At 44.9% G+C, this 16,928-nt stretch overlaps 1 protein-coding gene across 1 annotated transcript in view; it reads right to left on the bottom strand.

The window, feature by feature from the left end:
* Positions 1 to 16,259, bottom strand: part of FOXO1 (forkhead box O1) — an 89,854-nt gene extending 73,595 nt beyond the window's left edge. The window contains exon 1 of the mRNA XM_014868411.3: positions 15,470 to 16,259. Coding sequence (XP_014723897.3) covers positions 15,470 to 16,117 — 648 coding nt within the window. The 5' untranslated portion in view covers positions 16,118 to 16,259. The remainder of the gene's footprint in view (positions 1 to 15,469) is intronic.
* Positions 16,260 to 16,928: the final 669 nt, after the last annotated feature.

Genomic DNA, 16,928 nt, shown 5'->3' with positions numbered 1-16,928 from the left:
GCAGAGATGGGGCAAGTGCCAAAACCAGTGGAGCTGGAGGAACACTCATGATGTAAGATCTGCACATGAGTCCGGAGGGATGTGCCAGGTGACACATTCAGCGTTGGCTCAGGCACTTCCCAAGTGGTTTACAGGGGCGGAGAGCCTTCAATATTGGAGATCCCAACCCCATAAAGCCTGGTGTGACTGAGTCAAATCTCTGTAATCAACAGATAAAATGTCTATCTATGGAATTACTCACCCAAAACACAGTGGCAGCATTCTCTCATCCTCATTAAAGGACAAACACCACACTACTATGAGATTTTAACTCTTTTTATTAATGTGGAGACTTTCCCATCCATGGCCTCATATTTTCTAGGCCAGAAATTAAAATGTAAAACTTTGGAATGTGAAGTCAGCCAACACCACCCATCTAAAGTTACTAATTTCCGTATTTAACACGGAGCAGGAAGGTTGCAGAATTTGCTAAGCTAGATTACGGCTAGCGACAGGTTCAAGATTCACCACCGAAAAGCACGAGGACACAATTTTAGCTCAGTGAGAACGGCTGATGACAATTTGAACCTAGAATTAACAGTGATATGCCTATGATTACTCATCTTGCACCTTGGTGTGGTTCTCTCGTCCCAAAAGTCAAGCGTAGGTTAACTACACCTCACAGAAGGGGATGGATTTGGTAATGCAGATTCAGTGGAAACGTACATCTATACATCCAAACTATCCAAGGCCAGAGAAGCTGTCCCCTTCCCTTCCCCTGCCTACTTACCAGTACAAACTGAAGTTAGCAAAAATATCTTTCAAGACAGGTATACAAACACATACAGATTTTTAGCTTAAAATACACAGAGTTGCTTCCATTTAGCTTACTGCCCTCAGTTACTCTCCTCCTTGTCAATCTCCTCTTTATGGGCCTTGCTTAATGTGGGACTTGGAGCTCGTTCCGGTGAAGCACAGAACCGCCATCCTCCAAACACTGGTGAATCAACACAGGCCTCTAGAGCCCTGTCCTCTTGTACCTCTCTGCCACGTCAAAGGGTGACACAGCATCCAAAAGCTAGCACAGGCTTTGCCAAGCCCCCTACCAGAAGCATGGTGTCCCTGGACAGGGTCACTACCAACCCTGCAGTACACTTCACGGGTCACTTCCCATCCACAACACAAGACTCGGTCTGGGGCTCTGCATTTCGGCACCATGTAGAAATCTAAGTCCTCTGAAGGGCTTATTGAGGAGTTACAAATGGTTAGCAGGGAAATGAACAATTACGCGAATTGAGTCCATGTATGCGAAGGGGAAATAAGCTAATTCAATGTAGCTCCCAAAACCAAAACCAGAAGCAAGCCAGGGGTGGGGAAGGGTGGGAATTACAGGCAAACAAGCTCAATACAGAAATAAACTTTTTAGCAGTGTGGGAGGTAGTCGATTCTCAAAATCTCCACATGGCCAAGCAGAGGCTCCTGGATCAGGCAGTAGTTTCAAAATTTGTTCAAACTAAAATTCCACGATTCTTCACAACTTGCATTACACAAAGTTTAATAAACTTGAACCCCTGAGCCAAAACCAAAGAACTAGGAAATAAGTGGGAATGCCAACACTTTAAGATAACTCCTATACAGACAACTTGTCAGACATTAAATCTTCTACTTGTAAAGTCTTGTTAATGGGATCAAATCTATAATAAGTTATTGACCGTTTCCAACGCCAGTAGTAAATACAACAGGAGTGTTATAAAGAAGTAAAACACACCCGTAATCAGCAATAACCTTTAAAGAAAATTTTCACTTAATTTACACTGATAGGTTGAAGAAACAAATCAAATCAATGAGAGGGCTGGAACCAAGAAGGAAAGCAAAGAAGAGGTGAAAAAGTAGGGAGGGGGAGTAGGAGATGATCAGAAAGAAGTGCCCTTTTCAGGTATTAGCTCAGCGACAATCTTCCTCAAGCAAAAAGAGGAAGATTGGCTACAGATGTTAGCTCAGGGCCAATCTTCCTCACAAAAGAAAGAAAGAAAGAAAGAAAGAAATGCCTTTTTAATATGAGTGCCATTTAGATTTGTGCCCTCAAAAAGCTTAGAAGGGTCCATGTGGCATTCTTCTTCTACTGGATGAGAACAGAACAGACAGACTCCCTAATACCTACATTTTTAACTAATCTACCCATCTACCTGGGTATGAGCCATAGATGGGAAATGAGAAAATCAATGACCAAAAAGCAAGCCTATTAATGGAACGGGGTAGGGGTGGGGGAGAATCATAGTTTTCTGTTTAAAGCACTTAAAGCAAAAGTTGACTTTTGTAAAACTCTGGCTTCAACATTTCTCTCTACTTCAACAAATTTTAGACACTTGAATTTCACGACAATTCAAAGCTGATAATTTTTGACGGTGGTTCTGACTACAGTCAGGAAACAGAATCACACATATAAACTTATAGTCAGTAGCAGCAAAACCCTCCCCACCTCGGGGGAGAAGTGCAAATGCGTTCCCCTTGCATCTTTCTCCGCTGTTGATGGCGTACTTAGGACCGGTAAGGGCGTCACAAGAAGGCAGGGATTTAGTTCTTTCGATCATTTATACTGAAACACAAAAGAGTTCAAAGACCCTAAAATGTCAAACTAGGCAAAAATTAAATCCAGATCAAAGAAAATAAAGCTAAATATGATTACAGCATTGTCTTAGTATTCTGCACTAACTAAAGTCTTTGGTAGGCCCTATAAAAGGCACGCCAACTGAACCACACCCAGCAGAAATAATTAATAACCTCTTTGTGCGTTCCAATTTTACTTTCTTCCTGTCTTCCCTCCACCTCTGGTGGAAAGAGCCAAAATGTGTATTCCCCCAACACTATCACAGGAAACAAAGCAAGGGAACTCCAGCTACATTGAAGGATGTCAAACTCCCAGCCATGCCAAGCAGGATGTCAAAAGTCATGCCCCATATTTGGCCAAACAAAAATACCCTTAATATATTTATAGCCAGAATCAGTAACTATAAATCCAAAAGCTATAACCTGATGAAAGACGGAAGGGGCATTAAATTAGAAAGTTTTTAACTCTACACAGGTATGCTGTCCTCGTGACATTCAAGTTCATTTGCACAGTAAATGTGGCCTAACAAGTCATTCTACTCTTATCCGCGGGCCCATGACCTGATGTGCCCTGTGCAGGTCTGCAGGAAGGCGGCTGCTAACTTGTTTCAGGCCAGAGTAACAAGATAGCAGCCTGAGGGAGCAGGGACACCCGACCAGAGAGGCGACCTTTTCTGCAAAAGGCAGGTCACAGACTTGAAAGTTTGCTTAATAAAATTCAATGTCATTTTTTTAAGCGAGTTCCCGGAAACAGTCTCAGCAAGCCAACCAGAAACAAGCTTAACAGGGCATGTGACTAAAGGAGGGGTCTCCATTTCACATCCCAGGGGCGCATCCACACAGCTAAGGATCACAAAGAATTGAGTCATGAAAGGAATTCCTCTGATGCATTACCTTGGAATCGGAAATGTTTGAAGTTTCCATTTTATCCTTCAGACTTCATTACTTCCTCCTCCCGGTCCCCTTTAAGAGTTATTTGAAACACAAATGGGGGTGGGGAGTGTAAATAAGGCTTAACTGGAGGCCCTGAGCTGTCAATCGCAGTAGAATCCATCTCAGCTCAAGACTCCGAGATTCAATGTGTTTTCCTCTTTCTCTTCCTGCCTTTTATATAAACAGAGGCACAAGTCATGGTTGGTCTCAGAACCACAGCCATCCACAGCTTGTCTTTGATTAAAATGTCTCCATAATTTCATCACAAAAGAAATTAAGTAGGGTCTTTCTATGGATACATTCAATATCTGATCTAACCCAAGATCTTTTACACATTATTCATAGGATCACATGGCCCAATAATCATTATTTTTAACATGTTTCTTAGAAATACAATTTAGAAGGCATGCAGTCAAATGGTAATGAATTCTGAAACTAATGGACCTTTTTTTTTGGGGGTGAGGAATACTGACTCTGAGCTAACATCTGCGCCAATATTCCTCTATTTTGTATGTGGGACACCTGCCACAGCGCAGCTTGATGAGCAGTAAGCAGGTCTGCCGCAGGGATCCGAACACGCGAACTGCGGGCGGGAACTTAACCACTACCGCCACCAGGCCAGCCCTGAAACTGACTTCAAACATGCGCCTCCCCACAGTTTGAGGAGAAAAAACACTCAGCAAAAATATGGGCTACATGTGTATCAATATAATATTCTCTCTCTTTTATTCTATAACTCCAAGAGCCTCACCTTTAGCTCAAAATAAAGCAATCAGAGGGGAAGGGGGTCTGGGGTGGGCGAAAGGGGTAAAGGGGTGCATATGTACAGTGACAGACAAAAATTAGACTACTGGTGGTGAGCACGAGGAAGTCTATTCAGAAATTCATAAGTAATAACGTATACCCGAAATTACAATGTTGTAAACTATTATGATCTCAATAAAATTACTGTGAAAAAAAATAAAGCAATCACACTAAGGAATATGCAATGGCACAAGCTTTAGTACTCAAATTATTTATTAAATAGCTTGAAACTTGACTAAGTGGAGCAGATTACTTTGAGAATATTTACTTCTGAGTTTAGATGCCACAGTAAGAAACTCAGGCTGAAAAGATCATGAGGAAGGGCAGTCTCCGAAAGGGCGGTGAAAGACAGTGGGGAACTAGTCCCCAAACACAGGGGGACCCACCTAAACACTGAACTGTGGGCAGGGTAATTCTTAAAGCTCATGACAACCATGCTTTAAAATTTTTATTTCAGTAATCTGAATTGTTTTCTTTTTTTTTCTTTAGTATGTTCTCAGTATAACTAATTATCAAAGGTTTCAAAATAGCATTTCAAGAAATACAAAGCACCTCAAAAAAACATGCCAGGAATACCGGAATATGGTATTACAGGACTGCTACACAGCAGTGTGGTCACAGCTGGGGAAGCATCCATTACAGAACCACAAAAGATGTAAATCACATCAAAAACACTTAACTACAAGAGTTTTTAACCCTAATAAATTTCTTCAGCATTAACTTTTTAATTATCCCATATACTGCACAAGAGAACAAAAACAGGAATAAATACCATTTTGGTGACCTCTTCTAAAATGTAAAGCCATTAAATACTGGTTTTAAATCAGCGTTATATCAATGTGAAACCCTGCATGTTGATACTAATGCATGTAATAAACTTAGGCCCCAAATAATTCATAATTCATGAATTCTAAAGAGTTCAAGAAAACAATTTGGGCACACAGGTAACAGAAGAGAGGATAGGAATCTTTCACATTCAATGTATGCAAATGTCATAATGGACCACTGAAGAGAAAGTTAAATTCTAAAAGGTTGAAGAAGAGAGACCAATTCAGTCCCACGGATTACATAAAACTCTCCCAGTAGGATGGTCCACAGGAAGCTTTCACATTCATTGCATGTAAATTTCATGATGGCATGCATATCTACCCATCCAGAGGGAAAACGTTTACATTCAGGCTTTACAGAGATGTAACCAGCTTGGTACCAAGAACACAAACAACCTCAGTTGATATTTACAAGTTCTGCATGTTCCCCTCAGCTACCTCCCCCTCAGCTCCCTGCAGAGAGGGAGGTCGGCTGGTGCAGACAGGTGATGTAATGCTGGCCTTAAACTAGCTGAGATTCTCTCATGTTCAAATCACAGTATGGCGGGCTGAAACCTGACACTGAACCCTCTAATGGTGTGACAAGTAGATGATTCCGCAAATTAAGCATCACAGAGTCAAGAAGCAACATCATCTCTGATACAAAATTATGGTGACTGAATGGACCTATCTTGATGCATTTATCTTGATGCAACCCTACACTTAAGGTTATATGAAAATAACTGAAAAAATTCCTTTTACGTCAAACTAAAACAATAAAATCCACATTTGACCGTCATTACCTCAAGAATCTGCCAAAATAAGAGCCTCTAGCTAAACCATATGCAAACCATTTCCTTCGACCTTGCTTCCAAGCAACCAAACTGTCTGAGGTATTTGATATTTACTTGTATAGACCATTCCTAAATATTTATGTGGTTATTTTGTTTTCAAGCTTTGCAGGACACAATATTTACAAGCGTAGGAATTATGTAATTCAATTATAATTTCTCTCTCCAAAATGGATTTGAAATCCAAATGGATTTCTTTTCAGATACAGAATGCAGGGTAAGCCCTTTTCACACTCACCCTCATAAAACCCTCCCATTCCATTTGCGTAGGGATTTCTCACTCAGACAACATGGGTCTTCCCTCAAGCCACCTGAGCGGCAGGCTTCTGTGGCATGGTAGTGAGGGAGAAAAAACACTAATTTTTCTAGGTTAAAAGAAGTAAAATTGATATGAAGACGAGGGGGACTGAGGAGGCCTCTAGTGAAGTGCCTCTAGGCCTCAGATAATTATTCAAGAGATACCAAACTACTGAAAAGATCTTTATCTTCCCACACAATCCAAACTGGTTCTCCTCTTCCTCCTTTCCTCATTAGGCCTCTCTCTCGGCTAGAGTCCAGAAAGACTCAGCCGGTTAATCATGCTCTTTTGAGATTTTTTTACTGCAGTTACAAAATGCACCCACTGAGGTCCCCTCCCCCTTCCTGATGCCAGGTTCCTTTAGCTACTTTCAAATTTTTAACTCAGCAGACCCCTCACATGCAGTGCAAAGGCAATTCTGTAACAACTTCAGGATCATGGCTGTAAACAGAAAAACATTTTTCCTTAATTCTGATGCTTATCAAATCTCTAATGTAACAAAAGTTGAGATTCACAAAACCATGACCCATTTTCCAGATGTGCAACAAACAGCAATTGAGAAAAATCTGTTCATCCAAGAAATATGCTTAATCAAACAAATGGAAAAAGCGCCCCCCCACCCTCCTTCATCACAGCTTTGCTTTAATTAGATGAGTTGGGCAGCATATCCATAGCTGTTAACGTCAGGGGCTTAGCATTAGCATCAGTTCTGTAACTTAAGCCATACAGAATTAAGACGCTGTGATTAAGGCAAATATCACCTAGGGGGAAAAATTAATGAAGGCAGGAAAAGATTTTCTTTTTAGGTCTCAAAGACCCATAGAGAGATTTGGAACCAAGCCACATTCAAAAAGGTGGCAGCCTCAGGATTTCCATGTATGCGGCTGGCAAGGGTGTGTGAGAGGAGAGCAGGGCCTGGTGGAGATAACAGCATGTCCATGTCACAGGTGCCGCAGTGTAGACCAATGGGTTATACCCTTTAGAGGTGGCAGCCTCTTCTGAGAAGACAGATGTGCCATCCACCATCCCTAAGAATTAAAGAACTCGTGTGACAGTGTCAGATAGGACAAGCTACCTTGAAAGAAATGACCTGTCCTCCCACAGATCTACAAATTGACTTCTACCTCTCCTCCCAGAGGGAGATGAGACCTACACTTCTCTCCTTCGAAATTGGAACCAAGTGAGACACACAAGTTGAAGCATGAGGATGTTTTACACAACTCTCTACTTACCCAATGAAAAGACCAAAGATGAGCTGCAATTTCGAACTGACTCGATCTACAAACATTAATAGTGGGAAAAATTAGATTGGCCAATTCCATACGGTTTCCTAGTTGCTTCTGACTGATTCACCCTGACATCTTAGGAAGCACGCCAAGTGTAGGTATCCTGGTGTACTGTGAAAGCTATTTTGTCCACCTGGAGGGTAACTTACACATTTAATACAACCTAACAGTAGTGAGCTATCCAGTCTATGTTTGTTTCACTGTCTCCCACTCCCCAGCAGGGTATCTTTTAAACAAACACTATCTGCTACTATAGGTATAAACATAATACGAAAATAGCTTTCTACATTTCAACACTTGTTATTTCTAAATGGCTAATAAGTTTTAATAAATCTGTATTTGTGACTTTTGATATGCCACAACAGTTTTTATTGCATAAACCTTTTAGTTCACCATAAGCTAGTCAGACTCACTCCAAGTATTCTGAATACATTCAGCTTTGTCTGTTTGCCATCAATTTTGGGGTTAGCCTACCCAAATTTAACCTCCTCTGGATCCGCTGAAGCATCTCATTATAACCTTCTTCATTCCTGTACTTAGGTTAGTGGATAAAGATATATTACAGTGAGAAAGTTATCAAGGATATCTAATATTTAGCTAATGCAGTATTAGAACTGACATTTAAATTTTAAAGCATCTTTTTAAGCCAACATAACTTTCCCTCACAATTAGCCTAAGCATATTCTGAGGTGGCTAACTTCAACTTCAGAATTTCCAATTTTTTTAAAAAAAAAACAAGAATTATATTCAATAGTTATCTTTCTTTGAATCTCTCTGCTCCCAGGACACTGAGCATGAAAGCTAATTTTAAAGAACAGACCAAGGAAAAAGCTAAATATTTTGTAAATGCCTACTATTAAGTCAATTACATAATCTGTTCCACATATTACCAAATTCTGTATGTCAGTTTTAAATCAAATGCAGTTGGGGCGAGCCCCGTGGCCAAGTGGTTAAGTGCATGCGCTCTGCTTCGGCGGCCTAGGGTTTTGCCGGTTTGGATCCTAGGCGAGGACACAGCACCGCTCATCAGGCCATGCTGAGGTGGCATCCCACATGCCACAACTAGAAGGACCCACAACTAAAAATATACAACTATGTACCAGGGGGCTTCGGGAAGAAAAAGGAAAAATAAAGTCTTTAAAAAACAACAACAACAACAAATGCAATCCTATTTTCATAATTTCTTATAAAGATAAAGATGAAATTTCACAAAAAAATTTTGTCTATAACACAATATTATTTTCGTAATCTATATAAAGTCCAAGTTCAATCTGACAATAGAGACTCTCCTACCTATACTTCTCAAACTTTCTGTGTGTATTTCATGGGATATCCATCACTCAGAGAAACTGATGCTTCCCCTATTTTTATGCCTTTATGAATGCCAGTCCATCATTTCAAAAGTAAATTTAAAAAATAAGATGGATAGAAAGATGGATGTGCCAATGGACAGATATATGATAAAAGCAAGTGTAAAAAAGGTAGTAGTAGAAACTAGGTGGTAGGGATATGAATATTCAATGTAGAATTCTTTCAACTTGGCTGAACATCCGAAAAATTTCATAATGAGATCTTAGGAGAATAACAACCCATTTTCAAGGCCCATCTCAATGGCCAACACAGAACTCATTTTTCTCTAAGGCACTTAACCCTTTCTACCATTGTATCACAGTTATTTACACGTCACATCTAATCTCCCTACAGGACCCACGTTTGAATCATTTCTCTATCATTCAAATGCATCTGGTACAACATCTTGTACTCAATAATCATTAACAAATGGGGAAAATACTCTGACCAACTGAAAATAAAATAATCATAGCTCTTTAGTTATACTACTAATAGAATTATTCTCATATAATACAGGTTGTGATCACCTTGAACACACAGGAAGCTGAAATATAAAAGACCCATGTTTCAATTGTTTTCCCATCCAGATATTTACAATATAACTGAGACACTAAAACATGCAGACCTTAAAGTTAAATTGTACTACACAGCAGCACGAATTAGGAGATTACCAGGCACTCACACCGAGAAGGCATGGCAAGAGCCGAGACTGCAAGTTGGTGGAAGTGACTTGAGCCTTGCAGACTAAGCAAAATTTGCAGAATTTCCAGTAGAGGCAAAGGATGACCCAAGTCCTGGGGACATGATGGTCTAGACCTCAAAAAAGAGCTAACCTAGGGGGATGGTTAGAGGCTGGGAAGTGAAAGTCTCAAGAGACTCTGAGAAAGCAGAGTTAGTGGACTTGGGACACTAAATGCCACGAGAAGAAAGTGCTGAAGATGACAGCCAGGTCTGAAAAATGAGGGAAGGGCTAACTAGACCACTAACCAAATTGGGGAACTTGAGATGGGAACCTCATCTAAGAGTAAGAGGAAATACAGCGTGCCTGGGTTTAGACATGTTGAATTTGAGGTGAAAGTGGGACATTTATGGCCTTTAGGTAACTAGAGACATAGAATGGAGGGGGGTAAGCCACATAGGAAAGAACCAGATAGAAAGTCCACAACTAGTCCCGAAGTATACTTACAACTGAGAAGAGAAGGAAAAACAATGAGTGAACCAACTGGAGGAAAAGCCAGAATAGGGAGGAGCATCAGGATAATACAATGTAAGAGAGTCCAAATAAGAAAGGATATCTACAGAGGGGGTGCTCAATGCACAGCTGAGAAAAACGAAGAACTGAGACACCCTTGCCAGCCTTAGTGAGATACTGACCATAAAGAGTGCACCTTCAACACTCATGAGAAACCCAAAGCTGGGGGCTACAGAAACTCATCACGCAGCCCTGTCTCACTATTTTTCTGTAATATATATGGCCTGAAATAAAGGACACACGTCGAATTTACGTCCTTATTTAAGCAATGCATGAAGGTGAAAATTCACTAAATAATAAACTGAAGAGGGACTGTAAATTTAGCTTTCTAATTTATTTCTAATCTAAAGGTTTGCTTTTCTTTTTCAGCTTATATCAAAAGCTATATGAGGATGAAAAGGGGGGGGAACGAAGGTGGCCCAAATGTCTTCCAAGTGGTGAGAATAACTCAGCCCAAACTCAGTACTCACACTGCTTAATCCACTAGGTGATAAACCACAGGTAGACTGAGCAAAGTGGGATGCCATGGGGTGGGGGGGGGGAGGGACGGGACCTTTAAAAAGGTTGAACCATATAAAATCACCAGTATACAAAAATGTATTTTCATGTTTCATACGTTCCTTAGATGACCACACATAAGAAGCAGTAATTCGCCGCAAAAAACTTCTGTGCCACTGACTTGAGTTTTATTGGCCCTAATCAGGAATTAGCAAAAAGGCTGAATTCTTCCATGCTTTAGCACATTTGTATACAGCATATCCATTGGAATACAAACCTTTATCTCTTAGACACGGAAAGTAAACATTTTTCCAAGTTCATCTGGTCCTCTCTGTTTCACCACTGAGAAACAACCACATCAACTTCACAATTTTGTATGCACCAAAAAAGGGTAGTTATCTGACCCAAGGGAGGCCCCGGGGGGCTAGGCAAGTCTCTGCAAGTTGTTCCTATGAAGCCCAGGGTAAATCTTGAACGGTAGAGAAGCAGGGCTGAATCCACTCTGCTCACTCCATGCTCCCTACGACGGCAAACTCCTTTGCCCTCTCCAATCACCATGGGGTTTATACTGCCTTTCCAAGAGTATTCCAGGAAGCCCCAAAGTTACAGCACGCACACACACACAAAAACTGACCGAGTAAATTCCCATGATGCCAGGGTACTGGGTAGTTTCCAAGGGCAGAGTGTTCCAGAAAAACGCAAACAGTTCAGGCTCCCCAAAGAAATTCTAGGCAAATACAGGCAGCTGCTCCCCTAGAAAGTCATACAGAATTGCAGTTTAGGAGCTTGGATGAAGGAAGATTAGAGCACAAAGACAGGCAAAAAGTTTCCAGCCTATTAGGGATTCTAACTAACCAGTGAGTATTCTTTCCCCTCATCCTCATTTCAAATGTCCACTTCAAAGATTCCCTGTGCAGTGCAGGGTATCGAGCAATATTTCTGTCCGCGGGCAATGTGATTGACAGCCTTTCAGTAATTTGGGGGGGGAAGGAGGGAGGGGGAGAATGTCAACAAACTTCAACCTTTTTCAAAGTTTACATGAGAATTAAAAATATCTTCTTTCCAGTATTCAAATATTTGCCACTTAAAAAAAAATAGCTGAGTATCATCGTATCATTCAAAAATAGAGGGGACCCCTCCGGCCACATCTCCCCGAGGATTTGCCACAAAAACATAGGTAGAATAAAAATAAAGTTCTTAGGAGTCACAATTAAGGTACTCATATCTGACATCTATTTTGGAATTTCAGAGCAAAATATTTCATCATAAGACATGTTCACATCAGTCTCACATAACTTTCAGCCTTTAGCAAATAAGATACTTGGACTGCATAAGCCTCTTACCCATTTTCTTTCTTCATGCTCTCTTCAAACACATATACTGAAATTTTCCCCCGACTATGAAAAAAGGTTTTCTTTAAGGTAAATTCAACAACAAACTAGAAGTTGGCTTCACCAGGATTCTTTAAGTCAAAAGTGACTGTAGCAAGAAAGCAGCCATCTTCCTGCCATGGGATCTCTGTGGCCAAATTACTCACCTTCAGGTTAAAAACCCATATTACAGAATAGACGTGAATTTCAAAATACCAGAAAATGCACTGTCAGCTCATAAACCAAATTAAAGAAACTTCATTCTAAAATAACGTGTAAGCTCTCACAATAAAACAATTTAAACATTTAACAAGTCTTACTGTTGAAGCATTCTTTTAACTTGTCTTCCAAATTATAATATCAAAACAAAAAAAACAAGTCAACTCAAAACTGCCATTAAAAAAAAAAACAGAGCCAGAGCTCACAATACTAATTCCCAAGCTCTAGAAAGCTTTCTCTGTGAATAAAACAGGTCATGGAAATGAAGTTTCACTATTTATAAACACTGTACATGGTTTAAAAGATCCCGGGTTTTCCAAAAAGTCGTAGCTTCTGCTTTGTGTGTAACCTTATGACAGTTCTAGCCAATATTAAAACAAGTGTGAAGCAGATTTAACGTACTATCCCTACAAATAAAAAATGCATATTATGCAAATATAACCAGTATTTAAGGAACTAGACGTTTTTGAACTCTTTAACAGCTTTCCAACTATTTTGTCCTATGCAAATAACTTTCAAACTCTCAAGCAGGCCCCAGGAAGTAAAGCACAAGAAACTACATTTAATTAAAGATTCAGTCAATTCTCAGTAGTAGTAAATCATAGGAAATATTTCATTCCAAAGCAGCCTCTGCTCAGTACTAAAACAGTTAAGTTTGGGTTGATTTGCATTTTAGAATTGGATTTTTTTAAGCTCAGAGTCACAGTAAAATTTCTCCCTTTTATGAATCTTTCAAACAGTGGAGTCTTTCAGACCTGAGAATGAAACTCGGTTTTAACAAGTAACTCATTTTTATGAAATCGCTAATCAGAAGACTAGTTATGAGTTAGAACACTTCAGGTTGTTTCTTTTCTTCTTAAAATACCCTTTTACTCAAAGTGAAAATGCACTTGCTGGAATGTGACTTGCAGCAACCGACTCTGATCACACCTGAAACATTTACCCACTGGAGAATGGCAGCCTGCTCCCTCCCAAAGCCCCCCTAGGTTTCCACTGGCAGCTGCCACTGGGCCTCCAATTCTGAACAGATAATCCTTACTAACACTTACTAGATCTTCTAGCTCTGGTAAGTAAATTTTAAAAAACAAAATTATAATTGCATTTGGGGAGAAAAAAATCAGAACGAGTAAGAACCCAATAAAAATGGTTGGGAGGATGATTTGGCCTTAGAATCCATTTTTTTAAAAAACATTAAATCTTTAAAGTGCAAGTTACATTCCTACTTTAAGAATAACCTGATTCAAGGCCATTTGAGAGGCAAAACCAAAAATAATCCCCAAACTTTGCCTTTCTCTATCTTTAAAGAAAGGCACTCCAGCAAGCTGAAGTAGGCTGGATCCATTTCCAAGGACGTAAAAGAATGGTGTAAGTACACACTGTACTTTGAATGTCCAAAAAAAAAAAAGGGTTTTTTTAATGGCAAATGCTTATGAGAGCTCAAGTAGGACTGACAGATGAGCAAGTAAGTCAAGTACTTAAATTAAATGTTAAGTCAAATTGGATTTTGGCAGACAATCTGATTTTGTGACTTACAAGAATACACACCGAGCTTTAAGTAAGGAGGCACTTTACCTTTCGAAACACTTCGTAAAACTGCATGTAATGCCTGGTAATGAGTCTAGAAGTGATACTTTTACTCTAAAACACACTTTGGAAAAAATAAAATCCTGGCTCCTTCTCCAGGAACTTCAATACGCTCTGAGTAACTTAACCTTTTTGACACACATTAACCACAGGAATGGCAGTATATGTAAAACAACCCTAGTATAACAATTCCGCGACAAAGATAAATCTTTATTATGCTCTACAGGCAAGATGACGGGTGAGGAAGGAATGGCTCAACTAGAGAACCTTCACACAGATCCCTCCACCTGTGACAGTAAGAAACTGTCAGCTTCAGGAGGCCGCAGGGCGAAGGGACCCCGAATAAGCCTCCCCAGAGCCCGTCCTCCCGAGGGCCTTCTCTGCCTCGGGGTAGGGATGTGCCCGCCCTCACAGGGAGTCTCTCCTGGTCTCTCTCTGCAAGACAGAAGGAGCCAGAGGCGCCTCATCGACAGTCCTCCACCGAGGCAAGAGGTCCCTGCCGGTCCTCTCGATGCGCACTTCCACTGCGACTCCCCCAAAACACTTGTCACAAAGCCCCCTGCCTTACCCCTCGGATCTGTACCTCTGTGCTCAATAACACCGAGGTGGCAAGGCGAGAAAGAGAGGACACACACCCCGAGCCCTGGTCACCCAGGGGAGCTTCTCCGTGCTTAAGTAAAAACCTCGGACAGTGAGCAAGGCCAAGTTTGGGGGCACTTCCTTGCGTAGAGAAGCGCTGGCCTCACGCAGCAGCGCACGGCCGGGACGCGCTGGCCCTTTAACGGCGCTCGCTTCCTGCGCCCGCGGCCCCTCCCTCGTCGTCGCCAGCTCCCGCCCACGCCCACGCCGAGGGTCACACTTGAACTTTAGCTCTCCCCGCGCCGCCGGGCGCCGGCGCTCCGCAGGCGGTGGCCGCCCCTTCGCACGTGTTGGATGCGCTAGCTCGGGCTCGGCGCGCCCGGGCCCCTGCGTTCCAGGTCACTTCGGATAAAATCAAAACAAAGCAAAAGGCACACCGGCCTCCCAAAACTGCGCGCCCAGCCCCCACGGGCCGGCTGGCGCCCTGCCTGTCCCCTCCACCTGCAGCCCGGTCCCCGGCGGCGAGGCTCCGATGCCCCTCGCCGCGCCCTCCCCCACCCAGCACGGCGGAAACGGCTCCGCGGCGCGGCCACGGCTGGGGGGACGCGCGCCGCGGGGACGGAGGAGCCGCCCTCAGCCCCGAAGTCCTGGAGGAAAAGGAGCACTGGCAGGAGTCCGCGCGGGCCGTGGGGAGCGGCTTCCAGGGAACCCCCTTCTCCTTCCACGGGCGAACTTTTCTGCCCGCCCTGATGTCCACTTCTTGGCGTACTTTTTCTTACTCCCTTAGTTCCCAAACGAGCCTTCCCCGTCGCGCTCCAACTTTCCCTGGAGCGCGCACGCACACACTCTTGTCCCCCGACGGCTCCCAGGCAAGCCCACCACCCACATTTGCGACTTCTCGCCCGCTCCCTGCACGCGCTGCCGGCGTGCGCCACTCTCTCAGGCCAAGCAACCTTGCACAGCCGCCCCCTCATCCGCCCCACCGCGACCTCAGGCGGGGCCAGGGGTCCCGCACACTCTCCCGGTCTGGCCGTGCGCCCCGAGGCCACTCACCTTCCAGCCCGCCGAGCTGTTGCTGTCGCCCTTATCCTTGAAGTAGGGCACGCTCTTGACCATCCACTCGTAGATCTGCGACAGCGTGAGCCGCTTCTCCGCCGAACTCTCGATGGCCTTGGTGATGAGGTCCGCATACGACAGGTTGCCCCACGCGTTGCGGCGGGACGAGCTGCTCTTGCGCGCCTGCCCCGCGAGCGGCCCGGCGGCGGCGGGGGGCACGGGCGGGTGCTGCGACAGCGGCCCGGGCGGCGGGGGCTGCGGCGGCGCCGGGTGCAGGCAGCCCGCCTCCGGGCCCTGGAACTCCCCGCACAGCCCCCCGGTGGCGGCAGCTGCGGCCGCCGCCGCCGCCACCGCTGCCGCCGCCGCCGCCGCCGCCACGGAGCCGGGCGCCTGCTGGAAGTCCCCGCTCTCCTCCAGCAGGGTCAGGTTGCTCATGAAGTCGGCGTTGACAGCGGCGGCCGAGGCCGACGGCAGGCCCGCGGCGGCGTCGGGGTTCGCGGCCGCGCCGCCCGACGGCGCCGGGCTGGAGGTGGCCGAGTTGGACTGGCTAAACTCCGGCCTGGGCAGCGGCCAGGTGCACGAGCGCGGCCGGGGCAGCGGCTCGAAGTCCGGGTCGATCTCCACCACCTGGGGCGCTTCGGCCATGGTGACCCCCGCCCCTCCCCCAGCCGCGGGAGAGCCAAGAAGGGGTACAGCGCAGCCCCGGGGACCAAGGGTAGGGGGCGCGAAGAGCCGGTCCAAGATTTCGGGGGGCGAGGTCGGCGCGGCGAGCGGACAGAAACCGGGAGGAAGGCGCGGCAGAGTAGAAGCGCGAGCCCAGAACTTAACTTCGCGGGTCCATCAAAATCGAGGCTCCTCCGGGTTCGGTGCACGCACGGGACGGCAGGCCAGAGTCGCCGGGCCCGGGCAGCGCGGGCGCCGCGCTCCTGCTGACAGGGCCCGCGGACGGAAGGACGGACGGACGCCGCGGGCCGCTCGCTCTCCCCGGCGGCCCGACCGCGGCGCTGCTGCCTGTTGAATGTGGCGGCGGCGGCTGCGGCTGCAGCGACTACGCGGCCGGCCGACTTACGGGATCTGCCACCGCCCCCCGCCCGCGGCGGCGCGCGCGCCGGCCCGCCCCTGACTGACAGCTCGCGCGCCCAATGAGCGCGCGGCGCCGCGACCCGAGCAGCCAGTGGCCGCCCGCCGGGGCGGGGACCGGTTTTCCACTGGGAGGCGGCAGTGGGTTGGTGGGGGGTAGTGGGGTGTTTTTCTCTTTCACACACTCACTGTCTTTTTTTTTTTGGATCTCTGTTATTATTTTCTGGTGTTTCTCGAGTGTTTCTGTGAGTCTCTCGCCCTCTCAGTGTTTTGATTGCTAGGAGGCAAACCAGCGTGGAGGCGGCGGCGACACTTTGTTTACTACGGAGGAGCAGATCCGAGTACTCGGGAAGCCCGGGTGGAAGGAGGCGCTCGC

This window comes from Equus asinus, chromosome 11 (genome assembly GCF_041296235.1).
Source record: "Equus asinus isolate D_3611 breed Donkey chromosome 11, EquAss-T2T_v2, whole genome shotgun sequence".
Taxonomy (NCBI): domain Eukaryota; kingdom Metazoa; phylum Chordata; class Mammalia; order Perissodactyla; family Equidae; genus Equus; species Equus asinus.
The sequence above is the reverse complement of the archived record's forward strand: the minus strand, read 5'-3'. Positions and strand labels throughout refer to the sequence as shown.